At 49.5% G+C, this 16,837-nt stretch overlaps 1 protein-coding gene across 6 annotated transcripts in view; it reads right to left on the bottom strand.

Moving 5' to 3' along the window:
• Nucleotides 1-16,837, bottom strand: part of LOC125173940 (RH-like protein) — a 56,755-nt gene that overhangs the window by 31,017 nt on the left and 8,901 nt on the right. For 5 of the 6 annotated variants that reach the window (XM_047873599.1, XM_047873600.1, XM_047873601.1 and 2 more), the window contains exons 2-7: nt 15,336-15,522; nt 11,505-11,655; nt 7,294-7,441; nt 6,360-6,529; nt 4,533-4,670; nt 2,229-2,362 (exon numbers count right to left, since the gene is read on the bottom strand). In XM_047873599.1, the coding sequence (XP_047729555.1) occupies nt 2,229-2,362; nt 4,533-4,670; nt 6,360-6,529; nt 7,294-7,441; nt 11,505-11,655; nt 15,336-15,522 (928 nt within the window). The remainder of the gene's footprint in view (nt 1-2,228; nt 2,363-4,532; nt 4,671-6,359; nt 6,530-7,293; nt 7,442-11,504; nt 11,656-15,335; nt 15,523-16,837) is intronic. The other variant, XM_047873604.1, reaches the window with a different exon arrangement.

The following is a 16,837-nucleotide window of genomic DNA, read 5'->3' as shown; positions in this document are numbered from 1 at the left end:
AACCGGCCTTTGTTTTCCTGTTCTTTGCTATAGGCCAGCGGTCTCCAACTGGTTTATGGGAGAATCACCTAGAGGGCTGGCTGGAAGACAGATTGCTGGGCTCCCATCGCCAGATCTCTTTAAATTTTGCGGGGTGAAGACAGATGGGGGTGGGGGAGAGACTCTCAAGCCGGCTCTGTGCTGAGCGGGGAGCCCCACGCCGGGCTGGATCCCATGACCCCGGGATCATGACCTGAGCTGAAATCAGGAGTTGAGCACTTAAAAGCAACAGCCACCCAGGCGCCTACCTCATCACCAGATTTCTAACCATGCAGGTCTGGGGTAGGGTAGGATTTACTGCTCTAGGAGAGCCACAGAATCACAGACTTAGGAAGCTAGAAGGGCCGGCGGCTCTGAAGTCACAGATTGGCCGCCCCGGAGCAGAATTTGGCCCACACGATGTGTCTTGACGATTTTGAATCTTTTGCCCATGCTTGGGAGTGTAGGTGCATAGCTCTGGAGTTTTGGCTTCTCTTGAAAAGTCACATCTGGGGACACTGAGCCTTGGTCCCCGCGTAGTTACGGTTGCCTGGTGCTGAGGAGCAACTTCCCACAGTTTTCCAGCCTCCCCTCGCTGCTCCCATTTTTTGACCTTACCGGCCCGGCCCCAGCAGGCACCTGAGCTTTACAGAGGGGACTCAGGGGCCCAGAGAGGGGAAAGGATTTGCTGAGTTGCACAGCTGTTAAAATGGTGGCAGACACACCATCGGAGCCCCACTGAGGTGTCTCCCCACCTGGAGATGGGCTCCAGCCAAGTGACTTAGGGCAGATCACTACCCCACACGTATCATTTCTTGGAATATGATAATACCTCACAGGGTGGTCGTGAGGATTCCATGAGATGATGCATACGAGGATTTTCGCGTAGTGAGTGCCTGGCATCTAGAAAGCCGTCAATCAACAGCAGCGATTGTTATCAGTACTATTACTGCGATCACTATATCAGTTCATCCGGAAAAACCTATCCCCGTATCATGCCCAAGTCACTTTTTCATTTTATGTGCGCCACGCCTGGAAGATAGTCACGCAAGCCCCGGGAGGTGATGGCCAGGGCTCGGGTATGTGAAACCAGTCGCCGCCATCCGTTGTCTGGAGGACATAGGATCTGAGCCGAGTCCGGAGGCCCACGTTCCTGCCTCACAGTGAGACCTTGGCCAAGCTCCTCCTCTCCCCAGGCCTCAGGGAGGGTTGTGCTTAGTGTTTTCTTACATGAAAGTATTACATCCTGGGGCGCCTGGGTGGCTCAGTCGGTCGAGCGTCCGACTTCAGCTCATGATCTCGCGGTTCATGGGTTCGAGCCCTGCGTCGGGCTCTGTGCTCACAGCTCAGAGCCTGGAGTCTGCTTTGGATTCTGTATCTACCCCTCTCTCTGCCCCTCCCTAGCTTGTGCGTGCGTGTGCACGCTCTCTCTCTCTCTCTCAAAAATAATAAACATAAAAAAAATGTTTAAGAAAAAAAGTATTCGGGGCACCTGGGTGGCTCAGTCAGTTGGGCCGCCGACTTCAGCTCGGGTCATGATCTCGTGGCCCGTGAGTTCGAGCCCCGCGTCAGGCTCTGTGCTGACCGCTCAGAGCCTGGAGCCTGTTTCGGATTCTGTGTCTCCCTCTCTCTCTGACCCTCCCCCATTCATGCTGTCTCTCCCTGTCTCAAAAATAAATAAATATTTAAAAAAAAAAATTAAAAAAAAAAAAAAGAAAAAAGTATTCAATCCTTTTAACCACAAGGCGCCTGGCCTCAAGTCGCCTCCAACAACCCTAGGAGGGAATGCGCCATCAGTGTCTGCATTCATAATCAGGCAATGAGGCTTAGAGAGATCAGGTAGCGTGCCTGCTGGTACAAGGTCAGAGCAAGTCCGACTGCACAACACAATCTTCCCCGGGACCCAAACCACCAGCTAAAACAGACTCGGCTGGCTTGGCCTGATTGACCTGCTCTGTCAGGTCATCTGGGGGAGCCTCACACCTGTCTGCCTTTGCCCCGCCCCTAAGCTGTCCTTCCTGGAAAGCAGCCACGGCCTGGAGAGGTAGAGGCTCTGCAGGGTTTACTAATCCATCTGCCGACAAATATTTGCTAAGGCCTGCTGAGTGCCCGGCTCTGAACACGTGTGCTTCAGCGAAGGGCGCTGGCGGGGGGCGTGTTTCACCCCTGAGCTGAATGGGGGCGTGAAGGGGATGAGCTGAGTGACTCACATGGCACTCTTGGTCTGGTCGGCTTGATACGTGATCAGCACGATGTGGGCGATCTCTCCGAGGAGCCCCGGCAAGCCGAAGGTGTAGTACACGCCACCGGTGTCGTGGATCCCCAGCACGTGGTTAAAATACATCTAGAACAAGCGTCACATAAGCAGATGTACGTGCAAGACTGGGACTCTCCCCCCGGGTTTTCCACAGATCCTTGGCCTCCAGGGCCACCCAAAGAGGGTAGGCATTGGGGCTCCCCTACGGAAGCGCATCTCAGACCTGCACGTGCCCGGGCATCACGCGGGGAGCTTGTTAGACCGCAGAGGTAGATACGGTGAGCCTGGGGCCTGAGATTCTGCATTTCTAACAAAGTTGCGGGTGATGCCAAGGCTACGGGCCCACTGACCAGCCTCTGGGAAGCAAGGGTCTAGCGCAGGCCTGATGACCCTGTGTTGTGAAAAGTCCGTCCTGTGTGTCGTAGCACGTGTAGCAGCATCCCTGGGCTCTCCCTCTAGATGCCAGGAGCATCCCCGCACAGTGTGTCAACCAAAAAATGTCCGCACATACTGTCAAGCGTCCCTGGAGGGGACAATGGTGGGTGACTGAGACCCACTGGTCTAGTCCAAACTTAACTGCCACCCCAAAGACAGCATGGCTAATGAGAAGAAAAGAATGTGACCACCCCTCCAGACTTATCCTCACCACTCCTTCCCCTCTGCCCCTTAAGCCTTCCAGGGGGCCATGAGCCAACATATGTGGATACAAATGCAAATTAGACAGGCCAGTTCCCTCCTGAGGATCCCCTCTGCCGTCAGAATAAAAACCCAGACTCCTCAACCTGCCCAGGGGATATACCTGAGTATCTCTCGTCTCTCAAGACTGTGGTGCCACCACACTCCCAGGTGAGCTCAATGCTTTGGTGTCTCTTCTCACCATTGAGCCTTTGAACACACTGTGCCTTCTGTCTGGAATACGTTGCCCCTCGCTTTGCCTGGCTAATATTAGTCATCTGTCAACATGTGGCTGAGACACCCTCTGCTCCAGGAGGCATTTCCTGATCCGTCCCAGGCTGGCTTAGATGGGCTTTGCAGCAGCTGCCACGTGGTTGTGTGTTCATTTGTCCATTTCCCTCACTGCCCTACAGCCCGGGAAGCAGGATCAATGTGAAAACATACATGCTGAATGAATGAACGAACGAACGAACGAAGGAGTGAATCATCTCTGAATCATTCCCCCAGTGACAGAGTCAAGGAAACAGGCCTAGAGGAAGCAATGGACACCCAGCCTGATGAGAACTCGTTACGCAGTTTTTGGCTGTATGCTCCTCCTCTCAGAATCGGGCCTCAGAGCAGAAGAGCTACAAGACATTTATTCCAGTTCCAAAGGTGAAGAGCAGACTACTCACGGCTGGTCAGATCAAATTGTCGGTACATTTTCCCCTATCTTGGATTGAAACTGCCTCCCGGAATATCCGCTGTTCATCCAAGTTCAGCTTCTTAAAAATCTACTCCTTTTTCTCCTCCCAAGCCTTCAAACCCATGAAGGGTTGTTGCTCCTAAATATTTCTCTTAGAAGCGTATTAGAACAAAGTGGCTATTATGGGGTATTTGGGCATTATTAGTAACTGCTGAGTACGGAAGGAAGAAAAGTCCATCTGCTCAGAAGAACTAAACAATCAGAAGTGGACATGGCCTGGATTGGCCCAGCGTCCCTCTTCTGGCTGCTGCCCTCCCCCCCTCATTCATGTGGCTCATGGGCAGTGGCCACGTATGTATGTTATGCTCCAGCACCCCCCCTACACCCCAGCCCAAGATAAGCACGCTGTCCAAGCTAAACCAAGGAGTCCCTTCTCCAGAACACTTGGGTATAGGGCCGAGAGATTCTACCTGGCTGCTTTCCCGAAGAGCAAGACTACATTCCCCCATGTGGGTAGGAGAAGAAGAGGGGGAAGGAAGTCTACAGAGTGAGGTTAGAGCGGATATTCAGGAGAAGCAAAGAAAGCAGAAGAACTGGGACTTCTTGGGTTCCTTACGACACTCCTGTCCCTGGTGTCAGTCATTCTTGGGTCCCAGCAGCATATTCTAATATCCCCCCGCCATGCCTGAGCAAACTTGAGTGGATTCTGTTAGTTGCTCCCCAGATCCTAACAAATGTCCCATCCAACCTGGGTGGGTATCTCACCCAAGCTTTGAAGCCAGCCTGAGAAGGTGCCAGTGCCTGCCTAATGCAGCCCATGGCACTGCATGGCCCCACCATGCTCCCGGGGCCCTGCTGGTCTAAGGCACATCAGGGTGTTGGTTGCCCAGTTCTTACCGGCAGGCACAGGGCTCCTCCGGTGGAGATCAGTCCAGCCGTAAGGCCCAGCACCATGGCAAGCCAAGGCGAGCTGATCAGATAACACGAGGCACCCACAGCCACACCTCCGGCCAGTACCGCATTGTGGATATGATTCTGCAAAGAAACAGCTCGTGGGCGAGTGAAGCGAGGCACAGAGAGGACAACATCTCGCCCAGGGTTGCTTGGTAAGCTGGTAGCAAGCAACACCGTAATATCTTCCCTGCTTCACACCCCCTCCTCTCCATTGAGAGTCCATGACCTTCATCAATTGTCTTAATCTTACTCCACTTCTCAGGCTCAGGGGGCAGGCAACCTGACTGGGAGGCATTGAACTTCAAAGCACATCCCAGTCACCCTCGCGCTTGTTAGTGATGTGTCTTTGGCCACCTAAGCATTCGTGCTTCAGCTTTTCCGCCAGAAGAATGGAGTTTTAGCAGTACCTACTTAATACGGTTACGGTAAGATTAAATGAGTTACCACACGTACAACTCTGAGCCCAGGGCCTAGCTAGCAGGGACCGTGAGTAAAGGCTCAAGAAATATAACCCATCATTATTGCTTTTACTATTTTTATCATTATTATTGGCTTTTTAGTGATTCTGCCACTCTGTACCACTGGACCTAACGTCAGTAAGCTCGCCCTTGTGGGGCGCCTGGGTGGCTCAGTGAAGCATCCGACTCTCGATTTCGGCTCAGGTCATGACCTTACGGTTCATGAGTACGAATCCCATGTTGGGCTCCACGCTGCTGGTGTGGAGCCTGCTAGGGATTCTCTCTTTCCCTCTCTGTCCCCCACGCACGCACTCTCTCTCTCTCAAAAGAAATAAAATAATAATAATAATAATAAGCTAGCCCTTGTTCCTGGGTCACATTTCGGCTATGTCCTTTGTTCTTCTAGAACAGGGGGGGGTTCTTGCTACTTCCCTCTGCTCCCCTCCACTCAAACCAGGTCTTGGGAGATCTGGGTCCTGGGACCAGCTTCTGGCTTCTCTGACCTTCCGGCCACACTTGCCTCCCTAGATGTCCCCCCCTTGTCTGAGCCTAGACTCCCTGTCACCATGGGGCTCCCCTAGAAGGACACTCATGCCTCTTAGTGTTTAACCTGTCATGGATGGCCACATTCTGTCCACTCCAGGCCTTGCTGTCTCTCTAGACTTTTTCCCATGTCCCCTGGCTGGTTGGGGACACACCTGATCTTCATGGGAAACCGTTTTGTCTTTAGCTCTACCTTTTCACACGTCTCTTCCCCCCCAAACTCACACACACAGACTCCTTGGCCACATTGGTAATAGCCAGTGATGTTTGCCATGGAGCACTTTATGAGCATGTTCTTGTAAGTCCCTCTTCACATATGAGCCAGTGTAGCTCCAAAGGTTTAAGTGGCTTAGCCAAGATCACATGGCTAAAGTAACATACTCCTTTACCTCTGATTCTATTCATTCCATTCTAGAAATTTCTTAGGGGAAGGGGAGAGACTGACCGATTCTATTCTAGCTCTTCTCTGCTGACTCTTCCTCATGGTGGCTGGCTTTAGTAACTAGCAGAAACAGGTTTCAAACTTATGTCTGTTTGATGTCAACACTGATAGATTTAATCACTCCCCGAAGACAGCCTTTGATCATTTCATGGTCTCTACACTGTAGTTCCCTTTGATAAGCCAGTGCCCTTCCCCAATGCTCCGATGCTCCGTGATACTGCAGATAAGACTCTGTCACCCAGTGGGGCTAGCTCTGGGACAGGAAGCGTGAAGATGTGTCCAGCCTGCAAGACCCAACTGCTCCCCAAGGGACAGCCCCCTCCTCACCATGTTGATCTTCTCTTGGGGGTGAGCCAAGGACGACACCGAGATGGCTGTCACCGCGCTGACCGCAAGAGCATAGTAGGTGTTGAACATGGCATTCTTCCTTTCATTTGGAGAGTCCAGCAGCAGAGCAGAGTTGAAACTCGGCCAGAATATCCATAAGAAGAGGGTTCCTGGGGGCCAGAAAGGGTCACTTCCCAGAACCAGCACTCCTACTCCAAAGCCTGAGCCTGTGGGGGTTTCCTGGAGTGGGCAAGTCTCAGCCTGGTCACTTTCTAGCTATGTGACTTTGGGCAAGTCATGTCTCCTCTGAATTCTCAGGTTGATAGGGCCCAACTAACACACTTTACAGGCAAAAAACCTAAGGCCCAGAGAGTTGAGATCACCAACCCCCAGGTCTCCTGAGTCCAACTTGTGATGGCCCAATGCTTATTTTGAGAACGTAATGTGCCAATTTCATTTGGCCTCATAGCTGGCTGTTGGGTCACCTGCTGCCCAGCTCACTGCCTGATTTCCTCCCAGCCTCTCCCGGGAGTCAGGGTTCAGCATTTCCGCTGCAGCTTTGCAGGATACACCAGTATGACCGTCCTCTTCCCCTCCCTGTCCCTCTCTCCACTGCTGGCCTCCGCTTTCTCCACTAATCCACTTCCTTCCCTTAACTTGAGGACAAAAGGATTGGGCAAACTGATTTAAACTCAAGTACGTGAGTCTTCCCTCTCCTCTGGATATTAATGAAGGGCGTTGCCCTAGAAGGGATTGTGAATCCATTCAACACCACTCAGGGAAATGAGTCATCATGGAGGGGCTCCGAGGACCCTGAGTGGGTTGGCAAAGGAGAGAGAGATTTTTCCCCAGAGCCATCTGGGAACCTCTGGCTCACTCCAGGGGTGAGACCCCCCCCCCCACCCACTCACACCCCACCCCACCTTGTCCTCACCCAGCATGCCAAACAAACTGGAGCTCTTTGCTGTCTGATCTTTCTCCATCACTCTCTCATGCAGAGGCCTCCGGAAGCTCCAGGCCACCATCAGCCCAAAATGGGCTGCAAACACGTGGATGTGCATCATGTTGACGTGGTTGTCCTTCTGCAACAAAGGCAGTGAATGCCCACAGCCTCCGCCCATGGGCCCATCCCCGGGAGACAGTTCTGAGCTTCACCCTAAGGTGTGACTTGGGAGTCATGAGACCAGCGTTTGGCGCTTAGCCAGCCCAGCAGCTCCCCTCTCAGAGGAGACCTGGGAGTAACCATGTACTTATTCCAGGGAAATTGCTGGTTGGCCTTATCAGTAGCTCTTACATGCTTTTGGCTGGGATCCACTTAGGTGAGGCAAAAAGCCACATGGACATGCGCCCCCACTGCTTCCTACTTTTGGCAGAATTGATGGAGAGGTGAGCAATATAAATTTTGCAGCATAAAGCAGGCAGACTTTATAATGCTGAACTAAAAGTCTTTAGTAAATGCTAGACATACGCTAAGTTCGCTTTATGAACATCCAAGTTAGTCATCCTTAATAACTCACTTAGTGGACCACTCGTAAGTCCTGTCAACTGTGCCTTCAAAGAAATATCCAGAACTGGCAGAGTTTTTACCACCATGCCTCACTGGCCCCACCATCACCGCTACCCCCAGTTATTGCAATAATCACCGTCCCCCTACTGACTCCTCTCCACATGGCAGCCAGAGCGACCCTGTGAACATCTCAGTCAGCGCATGGCCATCTCTGTTCAGCATCTTCCAATGGTTCCTGTCTCGCTCAATGTCCACGTCCACGTTCTTGCTCTGACCTATAGAACCCTCTGTGACTTGCTCGCTCCCTAACCTCCCCGGCTTCACCTCCTGCTCCACTCCTGACACACTCTCACTCTTTCTCAAACCCACAGATATGCTCCCATGTCAGTCCCACTTCACACTGGCTTTTCCAATGCCTGGAATGCCAGGTGAAAGGAGTGAGCCACCATGGGTGCAGGCAGGCAGGGGGTGCATTGTCTGGAGAGAATTTAAAACAATAATAAAAGCAATTAAAAGCCTGTCTTTTTATTATCACCACGCGCCAACAATTCTAAACAGCGTGGGCAATAAAATACTCCTGGAAGAGGCAGGCCACTCCCACCGCCCTGCCCTTGACCTGCCCTTATACGCAGACACCCACGTGGCTTGTACACTTGCTGCCTTCATGTCTCTACTCAATTTTTTTTTTTTTTTACTCAGGGAAGCTTTCCCTGGCCACCTTAACATTTTACCCCTCTTTCAACTCTTCATATCTTTCCCATTTTTTCTCTGTGGTACTTAACACTCTCTAACACGCGATACCGTTTGCCTATTTGATGGTTTATTGGCAGCCTTTCCCTCTGGAATGGAAGGTCCCCAACAGTTGCATTGCCTAAAAGACGCCCGGTACATAATAGACATGGAATAGACATGTGAAATGAACAAGTGAACGGGAAGGATACCTTCACACATTTCACTTACACATGAAAACGAAAGTCTGTGATAGTCCCTTGTAAAAACTGTGTGAGGTCCCCCAGGAATCCAGGAACCACAAGAGGGGATTGTTGGCGTGGAATACTGTACCCATTTCTCGAGTTGCTTCCACTGAAACAGCTCTGGTTGCTGCCTCTGGTTTCCTCCTGAGTCTTTCCACTCAAGAACCCAGGCTGAACTGAAGTTCCCAGGTGAAGCGGCCACCTCTCAAAATCAGTACTAAATCCTCCTGTGCACCATCGCAACTAGCGATTCAAAGCCGCAGAGAAGAGAGGAGAGGAGATGGCTTTGAAAAACTGCGGCCTTTTAAAACAATCATTACGAGGACCCTGGCAAAGCAGGCACAGGTTTACAAAGAACGGCACACAACGCGTGCGTTGCAGCTCTGGGAATTTACCCCTTCTCTTGACTAGCCACGTGTTCACTCCGTGACCGCCTACGCTGGCTGCAGCTGATTGGCCCAGAGTGGACACGTGGCCGCGGGAGCCAATCAGATTCTATCTTACTGGACCATAGACCTGGGACTAGCTGAGAGCAAAGAGAGCTGTTTCCCGTAGGATCTGGGACTTAGAGGCGCGTGAACAAGAACAGTAGGAGAGATACGTGGTCTCCACCAAAGAGAAAGCTGATGTGCACAGAAGTTGGATGTACAGGGAGGAACAGAACCCAAAGATGGAGAGCGTGAACTGCCTGGGGTCTTAAAGACTCCTCAGATCCACTTCCAGTCCTGAGACTGGCTGCTATCCCTTGCCTTTGGTGGTCCTTATGTTAAATTCTCCTCTTTTTGTGTAAAAAAGCTCCAGTGCAGTTTTCTTCCTTGAAAGTAAGGGGTGGGAATTAATCCTTGTAGTAAGCAGAGAGAAGCGGCAGAAAATGGAAGTATGCCTGGGTGAATCCCTGAGCCCATAGTAATCTAAATAAATAAACAAACAAGCAAATAAATAAAAGCATGAATGGAGAAGAAGAGAAAGTTCTTTCTTACAGCAGAACGGTAACTAATGAATGTGGAAGGGAAGATGGAATCAGAAAAAACAATATGGGGAGGGGGGGCGCCTGGCTGGCTCAGTTGGTAGAGTATGTGATTCTTGATTTTGGGGTTATAAGTATGAGCCCCACCTTGGGGTTTAGAGATTAGAGAACTCTAAATAGAGATTATTTAATACATAATTTAAGTAAACAGATTACTTAAAAATAAAGTCTTTTAAAAAAAGAAAAAAATACTGGCAATCATCGTACTGTTTCAGGCAAAAAAAAAATCAACATGCTAAAATCAGTGTGTGAAAAACATGATAAGAAACAGGGTATTATCTTCCCACAAGATGTTTATTAATTATAAAGGGGAAAACAGTAACTTTGCAGTGGAAGAGCCCGGCAGACATCATCTTAACAGGTGATCAGAGTTAACATCCTCAGTAATGGGACAAATTGACAGCATGTGCCTCTTGATTCTTCGCACTGAGTAGGACATAACATCGCTCCCGTGTAATTTCTGCCAAAAATGCATATTCTTCAACTAATCATGAGGAAACACTACACAAAGCCACATTCGACAAAATAACTGGCTTAGGTGCAGTATTGGTGATATAGTGGTGAACATAGCCGCCTTCCAAAATAAATGGCTTATAACCTCGAAATATGTCCAGTTCATGAGAGATAAAGACTGAGAAGCTGTTCCAGATCAAAGAAGTTTAAGGAGACATGAGAAATGAATGGAAAGTGTGATCATGGACCAAAAAGAAAAAATATATAATATTTATATTTATATATTTTTAACTTCATGTATATAAACTTTTCAAATTTTATATATATTATATATTTATAAATATTTATATATTTATATAAACTAAACTTTATATATATTTTATATATATATAAAACTTTATATATAAACTAAATATATATATTTATATAAACTTTATATATATGTAAACTTTATATATATACATATTTATATTTTTAAACTTTGCTGTAACAGGATGTTATTGGGAAAATTGGTGAAATTTGAATAAGATAATATTGTGTTAATGTAAATTTCCAAAGTTTGTTCATTGAACAACCGTTATGTAATAGAATGCCCTTATTTATAGGAAATATACACTGAGGTAGGGGTTAAAATGAAGTCCTATAGACAGATGGGGAGAACCAAAAATTAATAAATGGCAAGAACTTCCTATCTAAATTTCCACTCTAAACTGTTCCTTTTCCCTCCCCAAATGTCTCCAGCTCCCTTGAAAAGACCTGCCAGCAGACGCTATGCTCCTTGCTGATTATCTACCTGCCTCTTGGTCGCTGAGGATTTCAGCACCTGCCTTACAGTCTTTCTCTCCATCACTCCCCCAGGTCATCATCTTGGTCCATCCAACTCCCTCTATCTGTTCCTTGATCCTTTTTCTTCTAATCTCTTTCTCCTCCTGCATTACACTTCCGTCACCCACGTCCCCTGTCAAACCTTAGACCTGTCATCACCAGCAACTGTACCACCTCTGGTTAAAGCCTTTAGGTTGCTATGTTTAAACGTTTAGCATAGACCACACTTTGGACCCCCATCTGGGCCTGTATTTTGTTTTAATCCCAGAAAACCCACCAAATGGAGGTGGTGTTCCGCACCCCCCACACCTCCTGACCCCTCCTCCCTGAAGTCCCCTCCTGGCAGCGCTGTTACTCACAATGAAGTACTTCCTTTGGATCATCCTCATGACATCAAAGGCTGTCACCTCCACCAGTGCCATCAGCACCAGCTGCACCAGGTTGGTCTTGCCTAGAACGGCACCCGCTGAAATGAGCACAGACATGGCGCTCATGGTGGCCAGCTTAATACTGGGGGAGAGAGAGAGAGATGACTGAAAAGAATCCTCTCATTCATGCATTCACTTATTCCCTCGTTCAACCAGCCTGGTGCTGTTTAAGAAGCTGAGGACGCAATAGGAGAACAAGAAGACAAGATTCCACCCACACGAGGACTGATGATGCCCCATCTAGGGTCTCCTTGGGCTCCTTCCCCCATCAGGGGGGCATCAATATCTGAGAAATTGATCCACACATACTCATCCCTGCTGAGGACACTCCAATTCACGGTGTAGGAATTTCTTGTAGGAATGTCGTCGTGAGTTACAGGGGCTGATTGTTCCCTCAGGGCCCCCTTCTGGGGTCTGACAACTGGGGTGCTGCTCCCCCAGCTTCTCTTCTGCCTTCATCTCGCAAAGATGCTCAATAGAGGGCGCTCTTCACCTGTTGGCCTGCCTGTCATTCAAGCACCCGCCACCCTCTCCTTGTCCCAGCTTTTCCACTTGAGCAGCTCTTTAATCTCACTGAGCCTGTTCCTTCCTCTGTAAAATACGACCGATGATGATATTTATCTCATGGTGGTGCTGTGGGGATTAGAAGGAAATTTGTGCATGTGTGTCTAGCACCGCGATTGGCACAAAGGACTAACTCGGGAGTAGAAGCCTGCATTGTTAGCACTGTTGCTGATTCCTTCCTTGCCTTGACAAATGAGCAAGCTCAGTGTGGGGATTCAAGAGGAGAAAACAACTTGTTTTCAAGGTACTTATGATCCAGCTGAGGAGATGGGGCTGACACTGTGAGTCTGTCCACAAAGACTATCCATGATATCATGTGGCTAGGGGGGTGGCTCACTGGAGGGAGAGAGCAGTGTGGACTGGGTTCATCAGGGAGGGCTTCCAGGGAGAGGCGGCACTAAGCAGAACAATCCATGGTGGTTAAACCAACCCACCCTCCTCTGGGCACCTTGCTCAGAGACTCCCTCCCCTCCCTAATGCTACCACCAACCACCGTCAGTACAAAATAACATAATTTGTTAAGCATTATGTATAACAGCCTTGCGACTACACCCCCTCGTTTAAATTTTAATCTTCTGGTGTACCTGGATGGCTCAGTCAGGTAAGCGTCCAATTTTTTATTTCAACTCAGGTCATGATCTGTGCTGGCAGTGTGGAGCCTACTTGGGATTCTCTCTCTCCCTCTCTCTGCCCCTCCCCTACTCGCTCGCTCTCAAATAAACCTTTAAAATAAGTAAGTAAATAAGTTTTAATCTTCTAAGTGGCCTTCGGTAAACTATGCTAGGGTACCAGTCAGTACCTTCACGTTACAGAACAGGACACTGAGACTAGAAGAGGTGACTCTTTGGGCCATAAAGCTAGTTAACAACAAAAGTTGAGGCTCAAACCCAGCTGGCCTGGATCCAAAGCCTGTGCTCTGAAGTCTGGACACAGCCTCCTTGGCATTTGCTGCCAACATAGTGTCTTGCTTAAGGCTCAAGGACTTCAGAGGGAAGATCAGGAGAGGACCAAGGGCCTGGGAAGGAGTCTCACAGGGATCAGGAATTATTTAGAACCGGAGTTACTCAAAGTTTCGCCACGACTGGCCGTGTTATGTCTTTTGGGTGAGCACTCATTTAACTGGCAAGGGCCTGATTCAAGAGGACATGTGCCAGTGGTAGGATTCCAGACCCCAGGGGCCAGTTGGCACTGGGGAGGTGTCGAGACTGGGAAGTATAGTATTTAGGAGTGCCGTCTCCAGTCCAGCCAGCTTAGGTTGGAATCCTGGCTGTGTGACCTTGGGCAAATCACTGAACCACTCTGTGCTTCTGTGTCCTCGCCTATAAGGTGGAGGCAAGGCCTATGAGGCTATTCTAAGGGTAAACTGAGTTGATATATTTCAAGCACAATAAGAGGGTTGGTTATCGCCACTCTCCTCCGCTGGAGGCCTCCTGAACCTTTCAAACTACAGCATTAAAAATATCACAACTTTCAGGGTTCTTTTTATTTTCATTTTGTTCCAGTAACCATTTACTAAGTCTTCACTACGTGAGGAAAACAAAGGACAAAGCTGAGTGGGACAGGCCCCTGCCCTGAAGGGACTGGTCATCGGTGACTCAAAGCAACTCAGTGCCAAGTCAGTCTGCACAGCTCAGGGGAGGCTCAGCTCAGGGGGAAGGGGAGGGCGCTGTACCGGAGGCAAGCCTGGCCCCGTCCCCTGCACCAGCCCAGCCCCTGGAAAGGTCGGGAAGAAGCTCTCTGTTCCAATCTGGGAAGCCAGTCCCAGTGGCGGGAGGGGGGGGAGGGGGTCACAGCTGGGAGGATCCAAGTGGTCAGAGGCTGGGCAGGGGAGTTCACTCAGGCTGCAAAGGGCCTCTTCTTGTCTTCCTGGATTGAGTCAAGAGCAAGTTGGTCCCTGTGGGCGGGGGACCTTAGAAGGAGCAGCCCAGAGATTTCTGGACAGTAGGTGCAGGAGGCTGAAGGTTTGTGCGACCTTAAGCCAAGGCAGCAGAAACGCCAGACCAGGGCCACCGCTGTCAGAGCTCCTCCGGAGAGTGCCCTTTGCCTCTTCCCAGGTGTTTCTTGGGGGGATGGGGTGGGGACAGATTGAATCCCCGTGGGGATTAGCCTAAAACTTGTTAGAAGAAAAAAATGTGGAGGTTTTTATCAGGGTCAGTAGAGAACCGACCGGGCTCTGTATGTTTCACGTTCTGACCACCCTGGAGTGTGTGGGAAGGGCTGCATACGGATAGTTAAAAGCTAAGGCCATTTTCCACCCCTTAACTGTGTGACCCTTGGTAAATGCCTTACGCTCTCGGAGCCTGTACACCAGTTAGCCCGCTGCTGGAAGGGTTAAACGAAGCCATGTTTGTGCACTGCCTGGTACAGTGTTTGGCTCCCGGGGAGATGTTCAACAGCGGTGCTCAGAGATGCAGGGCTTCAGAGGGGAGGATGGAGTGGCCTGGAGAGCTGACAGGTCCCCCAAGATGGGATTTACCATCATCATCTGGGCAGGACAGAGATTCAGAGGTGGAGAAAACCAAAAACCAATTTTCAAGGTAAATTCTACCTAGTTTCTCCTGTCATGGGCTAACAGCTTTTTTAATTTTAAAAAATTTTTTGTCTTTTTTTTGGCGGGGGGCTCGGCACCATGCCCAACGTGGACCTTGAACTCATGCCGCCGAGATGAAGGTTTGCATGCTCTACGGACTGCTCCTTCCTACTCAGTAATCATCGCATTCCCCATGTAACCATTATTCTGACTCCTAGCAACATGGGTCATTTTGCTACTTCTAAGAGTTTCATATAAATACAGCCAAATGGATCAACCTTAATTGAAAGGCGTGGCTATTTCTTGCTCACCAACATTTGAGGACTAGCAGTACTTTTTTATTTTCAAGAGACTGTGATATTTCTTTTTCTTTTTTCTGTAATCCCTATTCATTTTTCTTTGAACCCATGCTGCTTGTGTAACTTTACAAAATCACAGTCGATAATAAAGAAAGGACTTGGGGAGGGCTGTAGATCTGAGCCCGGGGTTGTCAGAGAAAATACAGGATTCCCAGTTCAATGTGAATTTTAGATAAAGAGTGGGTAATTTGAGAGGGTATATCCCAATATCGCATGGCTTCAAGGGGACATCCCAGCTATTCTAGAACCAGCCCTCTTGGGCCCCATACCTCAAGGATCCACAAAACGATCCAGCCACTGTCTGCTTACCTGGACAGTTTGATGACCACCTTCTTAGGGGAGAGCTGCTCCAGGAACCCATCCAGTAGGACTGCCCACTGCACCGCCAGGGCCAGCAAGAAGAGGTTGAAGGCCACGCTGCTCCAGCCGTATCTCCGCAAAGACGAGTTGATGAAGCCAAAGCCAAGGGCCACCATGATGGTAACATCCTGCAGGACTGCCCAGGAGCAGATATGGAGAAGGAGAAAGGGAGGCAGACGAGACGGAAAGTTGTATGAAATTGGAATTTACAGAACTTACAGAATTAGAATGTACCTACATTCCGTGTGAATTTGCGGGGGTGGCAGCTGGAAGGGACCATTAGAGAGTGCTTGGGCAAGTTGCTTTGGCTCTTTGAGCCTCAGTCTTCTCATCTGAATCATGGGGAAAATACATAGCAGGCAGGGCTGAGGCAAAGATTCGATGAGCTAATGCTGGGTAGGCACAAAGGCAGGGCCTGGGCCATAGTAAGTGCTCAGTAAATGTAGCAATTATTATTACTAAACTCGATGGAATGAACATGTGTAAAACATCTGGATCGATGCTTGGCACACAGTTGACACTCAATGAAGGTAATTACCGCTGCTATGGAGGATCAGATTCAACCTCCTGATCATGTACGTGAGAAAATAAGGCCACATGGGGCACCTGGGTGGCTCAGTTGGTTAAGCATCTGACTTTGGCTCAGGTCATGATCTCACGGTTCATGGGTTCCAGCCCTGCATTGGGCTCTGACAGCTCATCCGCTGACAGCTCAGAGCCTGGAACCTGCTTCGGATTCTGTGTTTCCCCCTCTCTCTCTGCCGCTCCCCCAGTTGTGCTCTGTGTCTCTTTCTCTCTCTCTCAAAAATAAATAAACATTAAAATATTTTTAAAAAAAAATTTTTTTTTTCAACATTTATTTATTTTTGGGACAGAGAGAGACAGAGCATGAACGGGGGAGGGGCAGAGAGAGAGGGAGACACAGAATCGGAAACAGGCTCCAGGCCCTGAGCCATCAGCCCAGAGCCTGACGCGGGGCTCGAACTCACGGACCGTGAGATCGTGACCTGGCTGAAGTCGGACGCTTAACCGACTGCGCCACCCAGGCGCCCCAAAATATTTTTTTTAAAAAGAAAGAAAATAAGGCCACAGAAGCCAGTGACTTGGCCCAGAAGAGAGGGGGCAGAAGCAGGTCCCGAAGTTCTGTTGATAAGAACCAGATTATCCTTGCAGAAAACAGCTCTCTCCCTTTGTCCCTTGCTGGGAGGGACCCAGTGTTCGGGCAGAAAGCACCGGGGCCTTCTGAGTGACCCTCACCTTTTTCCAGCCTTGGACCCTGCTCAAGGGCTGCTGTGGCAGGTGAGCGCAAGAGACTTGCCTAATGGCAGGGAGAGGTCCAGCAAAAGGAAAAGCCTGGACCCTTGTATTTACTTCCAAGCTTGAAAACTGGTTCGCAGCTTGACAAACGTGGGTTCAAATCAGGGCTCTAGCAGTTTCCAGCTGTGCGGCTT

The sequence above is a fragment of the Prionailurus viverrinus genome, chromosome C1 (assembly GCF_022837055.1).
Source record: "Prionailurus viverrinus isolate Anna chromosome C1, UM_Priviv_1.0, whole genome shotgun sequence".
Classification (NCBI taxonomy): domain Eukaryota; kingdom Metazoa; phylum Chordata; class Mammalia; order Carnivora; family Felidae; genus Prionailurus; species Prionailurus viverrinus.
The sequence above is the reverse complement of the archived record's forward strand: the minus strand, read 5'-3'. Positions and strand labels throughout refer to the sequence as shown.